This window comes from Alligator mississippiensis, chromosome 2 (genome assembly GCF_030867095.1).
Source record: "Alligator mississippiensis isolate rAllMis1 chromosome 2, rAllMis1, whole genome shotgun sequence".
Classification (NCBI taxonomy): domain Eukaryota; kingdom Metazoa; phylum Chordata; order Crocodylia; family Alligatoridae; genus Alligator; species Alligator mississippiensis.
Window position 1 is genome coordinate 92,255,973 of NC_081825.1, and position 14,999 is coordinate 92,270,971.

General features: G+C 39.5%; 1 protein-coding gene across 7 annotated transcripts in view; it reads right to left on the minus strand.

The window, feature by feature from the left end:
- GRIA2 (glutamate ionotropic receptor AMPA type subunit 2) overlaps positions 1-14,999 on the minus strand; it is a 148,023-nt gene that overhangs the window by 48,535 nt on the left and 84,489 nt on the right. For all 7 annotated transcript variants that reach the window (XM_019481455.2, XM_006270894.3, XM_019481453.2 and 4 more), the window contains exon 6: positions 11,667-11,828. In XM_019481455.2, coding sequence (XP_019337000.1) covers positions 11,667-11,828 — 162 coding nt within the window. The remainder of the gene's footprint in view (positions 1-11,666; positions 11,829-14,999) is intronic.

Consider the following 14,999-nt stretch of genomic DNA (forward strand, 5'->3'; position numbering starts at 1 on the left):
TCCCCCAAAGGCTGAGTGCGTATGTGTTTTCCCTGACCTATACACGGAGGTCACCTACCCTATTTACATGGGATCTTGCTTTCAACTAATTTCAGAGTATCCAGAAAGCTGCTTTCTGGCACAATGTCATTATTTCTACTCCAAGTTCCAAGCAGCAGAAGAAAATAGCTGTATACAAATCGAAACATGTCCTTAACTGAAAGGTTTCAAATATCAAAAATATTTCCATTTTGGAGATGGTCAGCAGTTTGGGTCAATTCTTATGTTGTCTGAACAGACTCATCTATCCTTAATTAAAGCTGCTAAATGAAAGGAAAAGTTTAGATTGAGACTGACTTTCATTATAACAGTGTTCTTTTTTAATAGCATTCTAGATGATCTAAAGCTACAGTAGCACCATTGAAAGCAGCTGTAATAGTAATCTTACTATCTATTTACATAGTTCCCTAGGTACAGAGAAAAATGCAGAAGAGGAGGATTCTGAGCCAAGTAAATGGCATACACCCTGCTTTGAAATGTTCACATCGTTAAGGGCAAAGGCTAATACAGAAAAGCTGTGCGAAACAGAGAGATTCTGTATTATTTGGGATGTGTCACTGAACAAGATAAGGAAGTGTTGATTGTGTCTGTTTAGCAGAGAAAAGGAAAGCAAGTATGAACAGGCCAACCCCCTCCTTCCCACCCCAGCCACCCAATACTTCAAAATTATTTTGGAGAGAATTAAATGTAAATGGGTAGGTCTAGACCTGGTAATCTTCAGATCAGTTCCTACCCAAGAGACAATGTCCTCCAGGTCAAGCCTGTGCACACAGGATAGCATCTGTCTTACACTTGTTACCAGTCATGAACTTAAAGCAGAAATTGCCAGGTGAAAATCTATGGTTTGTGTTATGCAAGACCTCAGATTGGATTAGCATAATGACCTTTTCTCTTCCTCAAATCTATAAAAGTCATAGTACTTTCTAATAAGCTCAGACAGATTTCTTTTTCTTGTTTCTCAGTCGTTGGCCTTCCTATCAAATGAAGCAACTAAGACTTTTCCTACAAGCAGACATTAGTAACCATGCTCTACTTATATTTGCTTCTTAGGGTCCAATTTTGTGTTTTCCCCAAGCCTTCATTTATCATGAAGCATAGCTTTCAACCATCCAGCCTTAATGCGATGATGATAGTGTTTAATATTGTTTTCATAGAGAACAGTCAGCATCCAAGAATACAACTCAGCAGACTACTGAACAGATATTTCTATACTGAAATATCACAATATTGGTACCACTTTCATAGATTCATAGACTGGAAGGGGCTGGAAGGGATCTTGCAAGATCATTGGGTCCAGCCCCCCTGCACTAGGCAGGAAAGACAACTGGGGTCAGGTGACCTCACCAATGCTGAGTAAAGCAGAAAAATCACTCCCCTGGGTTTGCTTCAGATGCATCGGTTGATGCACACCAGAGCCTGTAAGTATGTTGGGGATTGTTCATCCCCAGATGGAGCACCCTACATTTCTCAATGTTGAACCTCATCTGGTTCCAATCTACCCAACGTGCCATCCCATCCAGGTCTGCCTGTATCTGCAGTCTACCCTCAAGCGTGACCACGCTCCCCCATAACCTGGTGTCGCCCACAAACTTGACCAGTGAGCTCTTCACCGCCACATCCAAATCATTGATAAAGATGTTAAAGAGTACTGGAGCAAGAACAGACTCCCGATGGACAACCCTAGCCAGTTCTCTCCAGGACAACATAGATCCGTTCATTAGTTTTATCCATCTTAATGAACAAGAACAAATATCAAGTATTAAAATAATTAATTAGCAGTAGTAAAGCAAAAGTTTTAAATGTAATTTTTCATTCTATTTCCCTTTTTCAACAATATATTTTACGGACATAGACACGAAGAAACCAAGACACAGAATGATGAAACATGTCAGTAATACAACCAAAAATACAATAACAGTCTCATAGTTCTCAGTTCCATGGTCAAGTCACTAGAAACAAATGATATATAAGATATATAAAAATCACAATAATAATTTAGAGTAATCTATGGGATTGAAATCTAGGACCTTTATGTTACACTGTAAATATTCTAGATTCCTAAGGCATGACATCACAGTTGGAAAACATTTACTTTAGCAAAATGAATGAAATTATTATAGTAATCTTACACCCACATTTAAATACAATGCACTCTTGAAAAACAACAACAATGCTGCAGCTGATAAATTCTCGACTGATTTATTGTAAATCAGAGAACATCTACCTTTTGGATCCATATTACATGAAGGCATAAAATGTTCCTCATGGAACATTTGGACAAATGGAAATAGACTGTGTGATAGAACTGTTTATTGTTCTTTACAAACAGCATTAAACTAACCTGCTGACAAGAAGCCAACCACAACAATTCAGTCTACTGTTGCAATAGCAAAAACACTTGGAAAAATGTAGTTGAGGATGAAAATGAAATGTAAAAATGTGAAAACAAACAAAATCCTTCTCTAATATTGACACACGAAATAGATGTGAAAGCACTGATGTGTATATTACAGTATAAATAAAATAGTTATGTAAATAATAAAATCTGATTGGTCAGTACTGAAAAGGATAATTTGATAAGAGTCTGATACACGTGCACAAGAAATATCAAACATATGAAAAATATTAAGAAATTCTTCTCCAATGGGAAAAAAGAATTTAAAGTTGGTACTATCTGTTTAGAAGGACTTCTACTTTTAGAGATGGAGGATTGGTTACTTAACTATTTGACAAGCAAATACTTAAAGATTAGAAATGCCACAAAACAACTGGGTTTTTTTGTTTGTTTGTTTGTTTGTTTTTTTACAAGCAATACCACAGGAAACAAATTACCAGTTTAAAAGTCTCTCTTAGCTGCCTTCACCATCATCATTGTTATTATGTGATATACTGTTTCTATCTACTGTGAAAGCAAAACTATATTAGGATATACTATTTTTACTTATTATTATCCTATTAATCAGCAGCAAATAAAAATCTGCTCTTCTCTGAACCACATACCTCTTCCCCAAGGAAAAAAAATAGAAAATTATTAGTATAATATTATTAGGACTAGTATTAAAGCATATCTTTTAGTCATTAGTCATTACATGACTTCAGCAAATGTATTATTTCCCTTTATGATTTGTTCCCCAATCACCATTCTTTTTTCATTAAAATTAATAGTCAAAGACCTATTCACTGTAGTTAAAATTTTATCATTGATGGGTCTGGATTATTATTCAACCCTTTTTCCCCCTCACACCATACCTATGGGTCCTGCTTTAATCTACCAAGGCTTTTTACAGCTAAGGAATTAAATGTTTTAATTAATTTTCTACTAAAAACAAAACAAAAAACAAACAAACCTAATTTATGATAATTTATAAAGGAGCCATAATCTGTTAAAACAATGTTAACAATTTGGTATTTGCAATTCATTGTACTTGGATGGCTTTTTTTAGTTTTGTCTATATTGTTAAAACATATATAGGTCTGAACAGAATTTGCATAGGGAAATAAGGTAAGAAGGCCAGTAACTGTTAGATGTGCATGAGGTGTTTAATGAACAGAAATCTGAGGAGCAAAGCAAAGTAACAGCTAGATGAAATGGAGGCCGAGAAACTCATAAAAACAAAAACTGCAGGCTCACATTTAAAATGTGTCCTCAATTATTTCTTTCTTATTAAATAAGGTAATAAATCATAATATTTAATAATTCAACTGTATCAGTGTGCAATTACACATTAGAGCTAACACGTGCTAATTCTAAGGAATGTTAGTTTCTGTTAAGGTTAACTAGTGCTAGTGATCAGTCACACACTCAGAGTTAATGCCCTCTCTAATGCACTCTGCTCAGACCTCCTGCTGGTAAGCAAGGGGCTAATCTATGCCTGTCCTGCTCACCCATTCTCTAGCCACAGTATAGGTGGGGGAGGAGGAAGAGAAAGGGCCCTCCATGCCTCTTGAATTGCTATTATCATTTCCCAAATAACCCCACTGACCTCCATCAGCTCCCAGATCTCTCTACTCCACAATTGGCCCCTCCACCCCTGGATTGCTGCCCTGCCACCCCAGTCAGCCTGAGAATTGTGGCAGTGGCAGCAGCAGGAGGGTAGTCCCCCTTCCCTGGCTGCTTCCAGGTTCTCTGCAGCCTGTGCTTCTCCTGAGCGCCTAGACCCAGCCCCCACTGGTGCCCACAGCTGCCTGGCAGCTCCTGTCTCCCCCCTCCCCCTCCCACCTCTTCTTCAATCTCAGGGCCTGGGGGAGGTAGATCTGGGTGCATAGTAGCAACATGATTTGCAAATACCCGAGGAGCAGGCAGGGAGAGAGAACACCCCTACTGGCACCTCTGCCACTCTCAGGTTAATTGGCATAGCAGGGCATACCAGGTGTAGAAGGGCCAACGAGGGGCAAAAGGGGTGACTGGGGCTGCAGAGGAGTGTTCTGGGGGAGGTAAAGGTAGTGATTTTAGGGTTGGGAAGCAATTTGGGGGGCAGAGGAGACAGCACCCCAGCAGCTGCCAACATACCCTCCCTCTTTCCTCCTCACTACTTCCCCATGTTCTGTAACCCCTGACAATCCCTCCCCTCTCACTGCTTTTCCTTCCCTCCTCACTCACCCAGTCCCTACCCACCTGTTGCCCAGCTGTTCCCAGCTGTTAGTTCAGCACTGTAGAGCCCTGTATGATAATAACTAGTCCACCTGGGAGCAATGCCTCCTGGGATAGTAGAAGACTGCATATTGGTGGTTTTATCTCAGGTTAATATCCATAAGTTAAATTAACGCATGCTGGGTGCATCTACATGATGCGCTAAATGTGCAGTAGACTAATTCTACAGTGCATTAGCATATCATGGCAAAAGTTGTGCTAGTGTACTAACATGCACTAGAATTAGTCTACTGCACATTAGCATCACTAAAAAGGCATGCACCAGTCCTATTTACTGTGCAGTAGTAGTGCCGCTTACTGCGCATTGAGTTAGTACCTGTTAATACAGGTACTAAGATTAATGTGCAGTAACTACAGTGCTTTAATGCACATGTAGATGTGCCTGTTATGTAGCATAGCTCAAAGATAATTCTTGCGTGAAGTGGTATAATTTTAAAATGCTGAAAGGGAATTTAGCATGTGTTAATGAGCCTTAATGGGTGAGCATTCCAGTTTTAAGAGTTCTTAAAATAATCTAATTGTAATGTATAATCTCACCCTAAATTAGTATAGTCTGTAGACTCTGTAGAATTATTTGATTTCAAACCCAGTCAATCTTTTTTCTACCTTCCTTGCTTTTAATGGAAAAAAAAGAATAGCATTTTTGTAACCCTTTTTATAAGAAGAAGTCTGGTGTTATAAAACTGTAAAACCTAATCTAGACAAAGGAAATATGCCTGAAATGGCAGAGTTGCCTAATTTTTAAATTGTAGATTTATTTATCCTTACTGGATTATATGTAGATTGCACATTCTAAATGTCTACTTTGAAAAATTACTTTCTGTTCTCTTTTGCTCCTCAGTGTTGAAAAATGATCCATTCCTTTATTTTAGCTTGCAGAAGTAAATTAATTATTCTACATAACTTCTGTGCAAGCATGTACTTTATATAATGTCTTTGAATATAACAACCAATACTATAACTATATTGGCAGAACTGTATTACACAATTGGGTGGGGGTTAGTGTTCTCCTTCCAGTTTATCAAAATCCTTACATTATTTGCTATATTTCTGAAAGCTCTGGGTCCTTGAATCATAGGATTTTGGTAATGTATATGTGCTTTCATTTTTAAAAAGTGTTTAACAGTTATAAATAAAAGCTTGAAATTCTAAACCTATGAAGGCTTAAAAAGAAGGCACACAAAATGTCTCAGCTGTTGACAATTGTTTCTTTATATATCTGATGTGGACCTAATTTGCTACATCTGTATATATAGCTTCCATATTCAGTTCTTCAAAGCATTCTACAAATTCTCAGCATGTTATAGGGTTGTTAATTGTAGCCTTGTTGGTCTAAGGACATAGGCAAACAAGGTTCTTTGGGTAGATGTGATATCCTTTATTAAACCTACTAAATAGTTGGAAAAATTGTTCTTTGCAAGCTTTCAGGCACAAACACCCATCTTCAGGCAAGGAGGTGACTCTCGTTATGTCTGAAGGAGGGTATTTATGCCCAAAAGCTTGCAAAGAACAAATATTCCAGCTTGTTGTTGGCTTGAAAATGGTATTTAAAGGTCTGTTTTTTGGGAATTGGTTTATAGGTTTAGATATATGCATTATAAGGGTTTAAGATGGGCAGCAGGGGTTAACTAATTTGTAAAAGCCTGTGTTTCACACATAGAGTTGCACATAGCCCTGGAAGTAGGCAGGCTGGCTCTCTAGCACAACAAGGCCAACGGTTGGACATGGCCTGAGAATTGTGGGGGGCATGCCATAACATAAGATCACAGCCTTCAAGGCAGACAGGTTGTCTAACACAACAAGGACACAAAGCCTGGGAACCAAGGAAGTATGTACCATACTGTCCCATAATACAAGATAAGTGACACCAGCTACAAGGCCCCAGAGCAGCAGGGCGGGGCCTGAGTCCCGGTTTTGGGGAAACCGATCAAATTAGGAGAAAGTCCAAAAGGCTACGTGGATGTGTGACCAGAGAGAGACAACTGACCAGAGATAGCCACAAATAATGAGTCATCAGGAGTCATCAAGGGGGAAGGAGAATACAAAAGCAGAGACTTGAGATTAACAAAGGGTCCCTCCCTATTCCTTTGTCTCGTCCCTCCTTCTCTTCCTTCTTGCCCCTCCCAGTCTTGCTCCCTGAGAGGGGTCCCTACCCCATCCCCATCCCTGTCTCCCTGCCCCAGGAAGGATCTTTGAGGCCACCATGGACAGAGGGCTAGGTCCAAATCCAGTGCCAGCAGTTGTAGGCACTTAAAATAAATATTAAGGTATTCATACTTCTTTATATAAGTAAAGCGTTTGCTTTTCCTGAATGACAAAAAAAAAAAAAAAAAAAAAAAGCCATGCTGTCTGGTCAGTGGAAGCCTGAAAAAAGCAGTCCAATATCCATAAGCCTTACAATCCAATTCTGTATGAAAAATAAGAGTCAGCTAAAATTATTGCAGATTATATAAATTATCATAAACTATATAAAACTCTGTCTTTAAAGACAGAGGCTTTATTACAAGGAATTCAGGCTCTGTTACAAGGTCATGGTTGCCCAGTCCCATGTTATTTATACTGTAATGTCCTCCAGTTCATAATTGCTTTAAAACTATTAAGAAATGGTATAAAGTGGTATTTAAAGAAGTGATTCATTCATGTTGTGGGTGACCCTGACATTACATGTCAAGAATCTTTATGAAAAGCATGCTCCCTTGTACATGCATTTTTTTCACAAATATATGTTAATTTCCATTCTCCAGGTTATACCCTGCTGCTGTGTTATCAAGTTATATCAGTGACATTGCATTGCATTTCATATCATCCTGTAAAATGACCCTTTTACAATTCCATTTGGATGTTAGACAAACAGAAGATAAGAGAACCATGGCCTCCAAGCACATGGAATCTACAGTGATTAGCCAGGGTGGTGTCACCACTTTTCATTTACATATCCATAATGCAGAACTTGTATTGCCTCTTGGGTCCACTTGATACAGAATTTCAAAGGTTAGCCTAGAAGCTTATCTTGACAATTTTGATTGAATATTTATCTTACCTAGGAGGAGGGGATACAATGTTCTATTATTCTACCACTACCTCCTTTGGAGCTGGGAAAGACAGAACTATGTGAGAGGAGATAAAAAAAAAAACTCCAACAAAAGAGTGCAGTGCTAGATATGAAGGCATTTTGGCTCAAGAAAAGTGGACATAGATGCCTTCAAAATCTCCCAAGTACACTTGCTATTAGATGCAGCATTGTGATGTTTTAACATAGATTCATAGATGTTAGGGTCGGAAGGGACTTCAATAGATCGAGTCCGACCCCCTGCATAAGCAGGAAAGAGTGCTGGGTCTAGATGACCCCAGCTAGATACTCATCTAACCTCCTCTTGAAGACCCCCCAGGGTAGGGGAGAGCACCACCTCCCTTGGGAGCCCGTTCCAGACCTTGGCCACTCGAACTGTGAAGAAGTTCTTCCTAATACTGTTCAACATCTTCATTAACGATGTGGACACTGGAGTCAGAAGCGGACTGGCCAAGTTCGCCGATGACACCAAACTTTGGGGCAAAGCATCCACACCAGAAGACAGGCGGATGATCCAGGCTGACCTGGACAGGCTCAGCAAGTGGGCGGATGAACATCTGATGGTGTTCAATGCTGATAAATGCAAGGTTCTCCACCTTGGGAAGAAAAACCCGCAGCATCCTTATAGGCTCGGCAGTGCTATGTTGGTTAGCACTATGGAAGAAAGAGACTTGGGGGTCATCATTGACCACAAGATGAACATGAGCCTGCAATGCGATGCTGCGGCTAGTAAAGCGACCAAAACGCTGGCTTGCATCCATAGATGCTTCTCAAGCAAATCCGGGGACGTCATTCTCCCCCTGTACTCGGCCTTAGTGAGGCCGCAGCTGGAGTACTGCGTCCAGTTTTGGGCTCCACAATTCAAAAAGGATGTGGAGAAGCTTGAGAGAGTCCAGAGAAGAGCCACGTGCATGATCAGGGGTCAGGGAAGCAGACCCTACGATGACAGGCTGAGAGCCCTGGGGCTCTTTAGCCTGGAAAAGCGCAGGCTCAGGGGTGATCTGATGGCCACCTACAAGTTTATCAGGGGTGATCACCAGTATCTGGGGGAATGTTTGTTCACCAGAGCGCCCCAAGGGATGACGAGGACGAATGGTCACAAACTACTACAAGATCATTTCAGGCTGGACATAAGGAAGAATTTCTTTACTGTCCGAGCCCCCAAGGTCTGGAACAGCCTGCCGCCGGAGGTTGTTCAAGCGCCTTCATTGAACACCTTCAAGATGAAAATGGATGCTTATCTTGCTGGGATCCTATGACCCCAGCTGACGTCCTGCCCTTTGGGCGGGGGGCTGGACTCGATGATCTTTCGAGGTCCCTTCAAGCCCTAATGTCTATGAATCTATGAATCTAATGTCCAATCTAAATCTGCTCTCTGCTAGCTTGTGGCCATTGTTTCTTGTAACCCCCGGGGGCGCCTTGGTGAATAAATCCTCACCAATTCCCTTCTGTGCCCCCGTGATGAACTTATAGGCAGCCACAAGGTCGCCTCTCAACCTTCTCTTGAGGAGGCTGAAAAGGTCCAGTTTCTCTAGTCTCTCCTCGTAGGGCTTGGTCTGCAGGCCCTTGACCATACGAGTTGCCCTTCTCTGGACCCTCTCCAGGTTATCCACATCCTTCTTGAAGTGTGGTGCCCAGAATTGCACGCAGTACTCCAACTGCGGTCTGACCAGAGCCCTATAGAGGGGAAGTATCACCTCCTTGGACCTATTCGTCATTCATCTGCTGATGCACGATAAAGTGCCATTGGCTTTTCTGATGGCTTCGTCACACTGCTGGCTCATGTTCATCTTGGAGTCCACTAGGACTCCAAGATCCCTTTCCACCTCTGTGCCACCCAGCAGGTCATTCGCTAGGCTGTAGGTGTGCTGGACATTTTTCCTCCCTAGGTGCAGCACTTTGCATTTCTCCTTGTTGAACTGCATCCTGTTGTTTTCTGCCCACTTGTCCAACCTATCCAGGTCTGCCTGCAGCTGTTCCCTGCCCTCCGGCGTGTCCACTTCTCCCCATAGCTTTGTGTCATCTGCAAGCTTGGACAGAGTACATTTGACTCCCTCGTCTTGCTGCTTGTTAAGTTTGTTTTTATAAATTTGATATACATCTTAGCCAGCCATTGTTTGAATATTGCACCAACCATGTCAGATCCAGGACCGACTATAAAGTTAAATTAAATTTCATAATTAATGTTCATTTTTTTTCCCTAATAAATAGTGTGGAATGCTCAAGAGCAGACGATTTTGCTTTCACACAAGACAGCAATTCCTTCTCATGTCTTTAATCCATGGCAATCCATGAGATAAATATTGCAGAGAAACAAATAATTTTGGAAGTGTTAGAAGACGTCTACATCAAACTGGCAGATTTTAAATCTACAAAGGACCATTTTATTACAAAATCTGACTTCCTGCATAACACAGGCCATGTAATTTCACCTGTACTCTAAGTGAGATATAATTTACTATATCCCTTGGCAATATATTCCAATGATTAATTATTCTCATTTCAAAACACTGGCATCCAATTTCCAGTTCAACTGTGCTGACTTAACACTCTAACTTCTGGTCTTGTGTTTGGTAAAGTAAATAGCTTATTAACATCAGATCTCATCTCCCTGTGTAAATGTTACATTTAAAAGCTGTGGTCAAGTCATCTCTTTGAATTCCTTCAGTCCCTCATTATAAGTGGTGCTTAACAGACTACAACTGACATTAATGTGACTACCTTATGGAGTAAGGTACATCAACATGAGCAAAAGGTGCCAAAATCAAAGAAGAGCTCAGAAAAGAAGGATGTATAGATTAAATGCATCATTCACAGTATAACCATACTTCCACTGAATGCACCAGTGAAATCTACGTATGTGAATTGAGGACGTGATATAGCCTCAAGCTTGTTCTGTCATGAAAAGAAGATAAGAAATTCCCCTGCAATAAGTTTTTAAACCCATCATACGCACAAAACTAATCACAGTACAATAATGCATCCAGCTGAGTACCCCCAAGCAAGCTGTCATAAGTATGAAACACGGTACATTGTTCGCCCTTTATATTAAGGTTGGTGCTTTATTTTTTGTTTTGTGTATTGCAATTCACTGGCCTGCCGACAAGTCTTATCTATTTAATTGCTATACAGGAATGGTTCTTATATTAAATTTAAAACACAGAAAATGCTGTTATAATGTGCTATTAATGTAAACATCTTTTGTCCTAACGTATATTGTTCTTTCCGCTTCTAGTTATTTGCTTTAATTGTGCTGGATCTCTCTACAGTGCTAGTATTAATACTGCACTATTGTCAATATGCCTTACAAGCATTACTTGATCCTCTTAATTGCCCTGGAAGCTAAGAAAATGTTATCTCAGTTTTCCCCAGAGGAGAAAATAAGACTGAAGTTAAATGCCATCCCAATGTCACACAGCAGGTCACTCAGGACTGAATGGAGACCACACCTCTCTTTCATACAGTGCTGTATTTTGCGTATATTTTATAAAATTTTAGCACAAAATCTGAAGCAAGAAAACTTTGTTACATCAGAAAGGTTTATGCATGTGTGTGGTCCTGTGTGTTTCTGAGTGCACATGTGTGATTTAAGGAAGAAAGTTTAAAATTCAAAGCGTATATAAAACCAGCAAATGTCAGTGTCTATATAACAGATGATCACATCAAACAATTGCACAATAAATTGCCAGGCACAAAAATAGAATAGTATTAAAAAAAATGTTTCAGACGTGTGACAGCACAGGATTTCTCTTCAACGGGCTACATGGTAGGGATGCTAAAAGTAGCCTGGAGGAACATAAAATTTTGTTGGCACAGGACTTCCTCTGGCTCTTGTCTCCTTCCCCAGCCTCTTGCTTGCTTGATAATTTCCTTTATCAGTTACAATAAATAAAATTAAAAACATACCTTAATTGTACTGGTGTGAGCTCCTGGATATTCTTTTTCCTCTAGGGTTGACCAGCGCTGTATAAATTTTGACACCAAGGGATCATCATAGTCTACTATCTGAAATCCTGAGACATTAGCTCCTCCGAACTGAATTTTTGATAGATCTCCATCAGTAAACCCCTGGGCACAGAAAACATTTATGTCATTTTTCAGTACTATTATCACCATTGTCAATATTACATACAAGTAAGAAGTCACCATACAATTTTTACTACAGAAATGTAAGCCAACATTTTCCTGACATAGGGTTTTCAATTTAAATCTTGGACTCTGTCTCCAGTGTTGTGGGCCAGCTATGGCTGGAAATGCTGGGAAGTGATCATGTTGCTTTCTTGATAGTTCCATTTACTAATGTGCTGAAGTGAGAGATCTTTGTAATAGTGAACACTTATTCTTGTGTGCAATCTTATTTCTTCCAGTGGGAGTACTCATATGGGTAGCCTGCCTTATCATCATGAAAAGTGGCTACATATATGGTTTAGCCCTGAGCAGGGACAGTGAGCATGCCAAATCACTTTCTTACTGTAGAGACCATTGCAGACAAGATGTGAGAAGACTGAACAAAGATATTTTGGTGACTTCAACTTTCTTATTCTCTCATAGAATAAAAGCTCTTCTAACCTACTGGAAGAGTCAAATCATTTAACGATATTATTAGAGACAAATCCATTGACAGATTAATGAGGACAGGCCTCCACTAATACATGAAACTGAATGCTTCTCTGCTTCACATATAAGGAATATATAAAAAGAGAAAATAGATGACAATGAAATATCACTTATTCAAATTCAAAGAGGTATGTTAAATTAGTTTTGATAAAGGAGGTAATCTACAAGGAGGTGACTTTCAGTTTACTTGGAATCTGGTACAACCAGATATGTCCTTTGTTTCATTTGGAAAAACAATAGCTCTTTTTGTAAATTTATTTACTCTGCTCTAAGAAAAGACTGGAGCAGGCAACAGAGAGGGGCAGAGTTGTGAAAAAGCCTGGAAGTAAATGACTTTATATGGATGAAAAGGCTAATGAAAGGATTCAAAGAAGTGGCCAGAATGACAGGCAAGGAGCAGAGGATGATCTCAGCAGCTGCACTTTGAATGGACCAACAGGGAGAGTAGGGTGATGTGAGTATCAGAAAGAGAAGAGGAGGTTATAGTAACAAAGACAAAAGATGATGAGGTCTTGAATAAGTTCTCTCTGCCTTCTAAGGATGCTATTTGCTATTCCTCAGGTATTATAACAAAGCAGAGTTAAGGTAGATTGGGCACATTACTGGTGAATTTCCATATATTCCATATATATTTTAATTTCTCGTAAACTGAACTCTTTGTGAATTCCACATGCATTTCATGTATGATTTTTGTAATCATAAATTAATCCTCAATTCATTTTATAGATGTTTACCTTCAACTTAATTTTTCCTTAACTGCTTTCTCGAGGAAACTCCTAACATGGATCTGCCTCCCTAAAAGCCATAGAGTTGTTCAGAGTTCACAAGGGAGTCTCTAACAGAGTAAGAATATCTGTCCCATTCTTATTCTTAGGAACTTGACAGCCGCCCACAAGTCTTAGGCAGTGACAGCTCTCAGCCCCCATCCTTTCAGGCCTTGCTGGCGTTTCAAAACTTGACAAGCCTAAGGAGTTCCATCAGAGAAGGATGAACCTATGAAGACCATGAGAAGACAGGGAAGATAATGAGCCTTGCAAAATTCACTGCGCATTCTCTTCCCCTATTGAACTCAGGAGAATCATAGGATGGGGGATATTGCTTAACATCTCCTTTCTCCCAATCCCTCAGCACTTTCCTGAATCCTCAATATTATTTTAGTAATTTCTGTACATTGTAACTTTTGTGTGTGTTTGCAGAATGAAATCTATTGATTTCAACAGGCGTTTGTAGAGTGAGAACTGAGATTTGACCCTGCTCCCTCTGAGCCCGTGGAAATAAGGCCAGTTCTAAGGTCAATACTGAAGGACTTCGCCACACCTGATGAAAAAGATGATGTACGAGTATGTATTTATTTATTATTCAGTTATTTGACTTCAATAAATCTGTTTTGCTTTTCATGATCCATTGCTGTCAAATCAACATAAATAACTATGCTAATTAATTTAAATTGAAACCCTGATTTGAGACACTTAACTTGAAGTACACCCAGAATGTTTTCATAATGATGCAGCAACACTAGCCACTATGATCAAAAGCTGTCACAATTACTATGCTAATGCATTTTAGCTACTGCATACCACATAATAATATTGCTGCTCATTGAGGATAGCATTATTTACTGGTATGAGCATCACTATGGGAATCATTCAACCTTACACATATTAGTATCAATATGCTGAAATGAACCTGTACCACTTTTTTATTTTCTTTCCTTTAAGCTCAAGAAGTGATTTGAAATTAAACATTAATATTTTATAGTTCTTCACATTTCCCAGCACATGGATTCTTTTATTCTTAAAAAATTGAAAATGAAGTTCATGTTATTAAACATATTTCCACATTTCTCTGCTTTTCAAGAGATCTTAAATAGGTGACTCACTGTTAAACTAATGCCATTTTAGATCATTCTAGATCACATTAAGGGTCCACTCAAAAACAAATCATATGCAAGTATCTTCCTTCACTGGTATGTGTTAGGGTAACAATATGGATTTTGGATGTTGGGGTAACGATATGAATTTTGGGAGTACTGAGTGTGCAGCTGAATGAAGGCTTTTTCCTGTGCCTCAGCAAAAAAGCTGCTGGTCACAAGATTGGATTATATATTAAAAGGTAACCTCAGCAAAAGCTGGTGGTCACAAGGCTAGCTGATATATTAAAAGCAACTAACTTAGCAAATGCTTAAGTAAGTGGATTCTTAACAAAAGGATAGGGTTCAAAGAGCATGATTTGTTAAGCAACCAGTGTCAAGAGACAAAAGCAAAGATACAGCCTTGGAGATGGAGAAGTGAGCAAGAAAACCAGCAAGAACCAGTAATAAACTGCAAAATGACCAAAAGAAGATATCGGTCAAAAGTTTTATGCATGCGCTCTTAGCAGAGAGGCATGTAAATGAATGAAATACATTGGCAATACCATGGTAAGGATGCAAATAGTAAACAGAGGTGGAGCTTGAGATAGGAGGAGAAATGGGTGGACCCAAAGAAAGGTTATAGGCAAGTTAAATGTTAATATGTATGAACCAAGGTATAAATATTGGAAAGAACTGTTGTTCAGGGCTACCCCCCATATTCTGTCGGTGAGGGAGCTTGCTCAAAGCTGTCTCCATTCTGAATAAAGCTG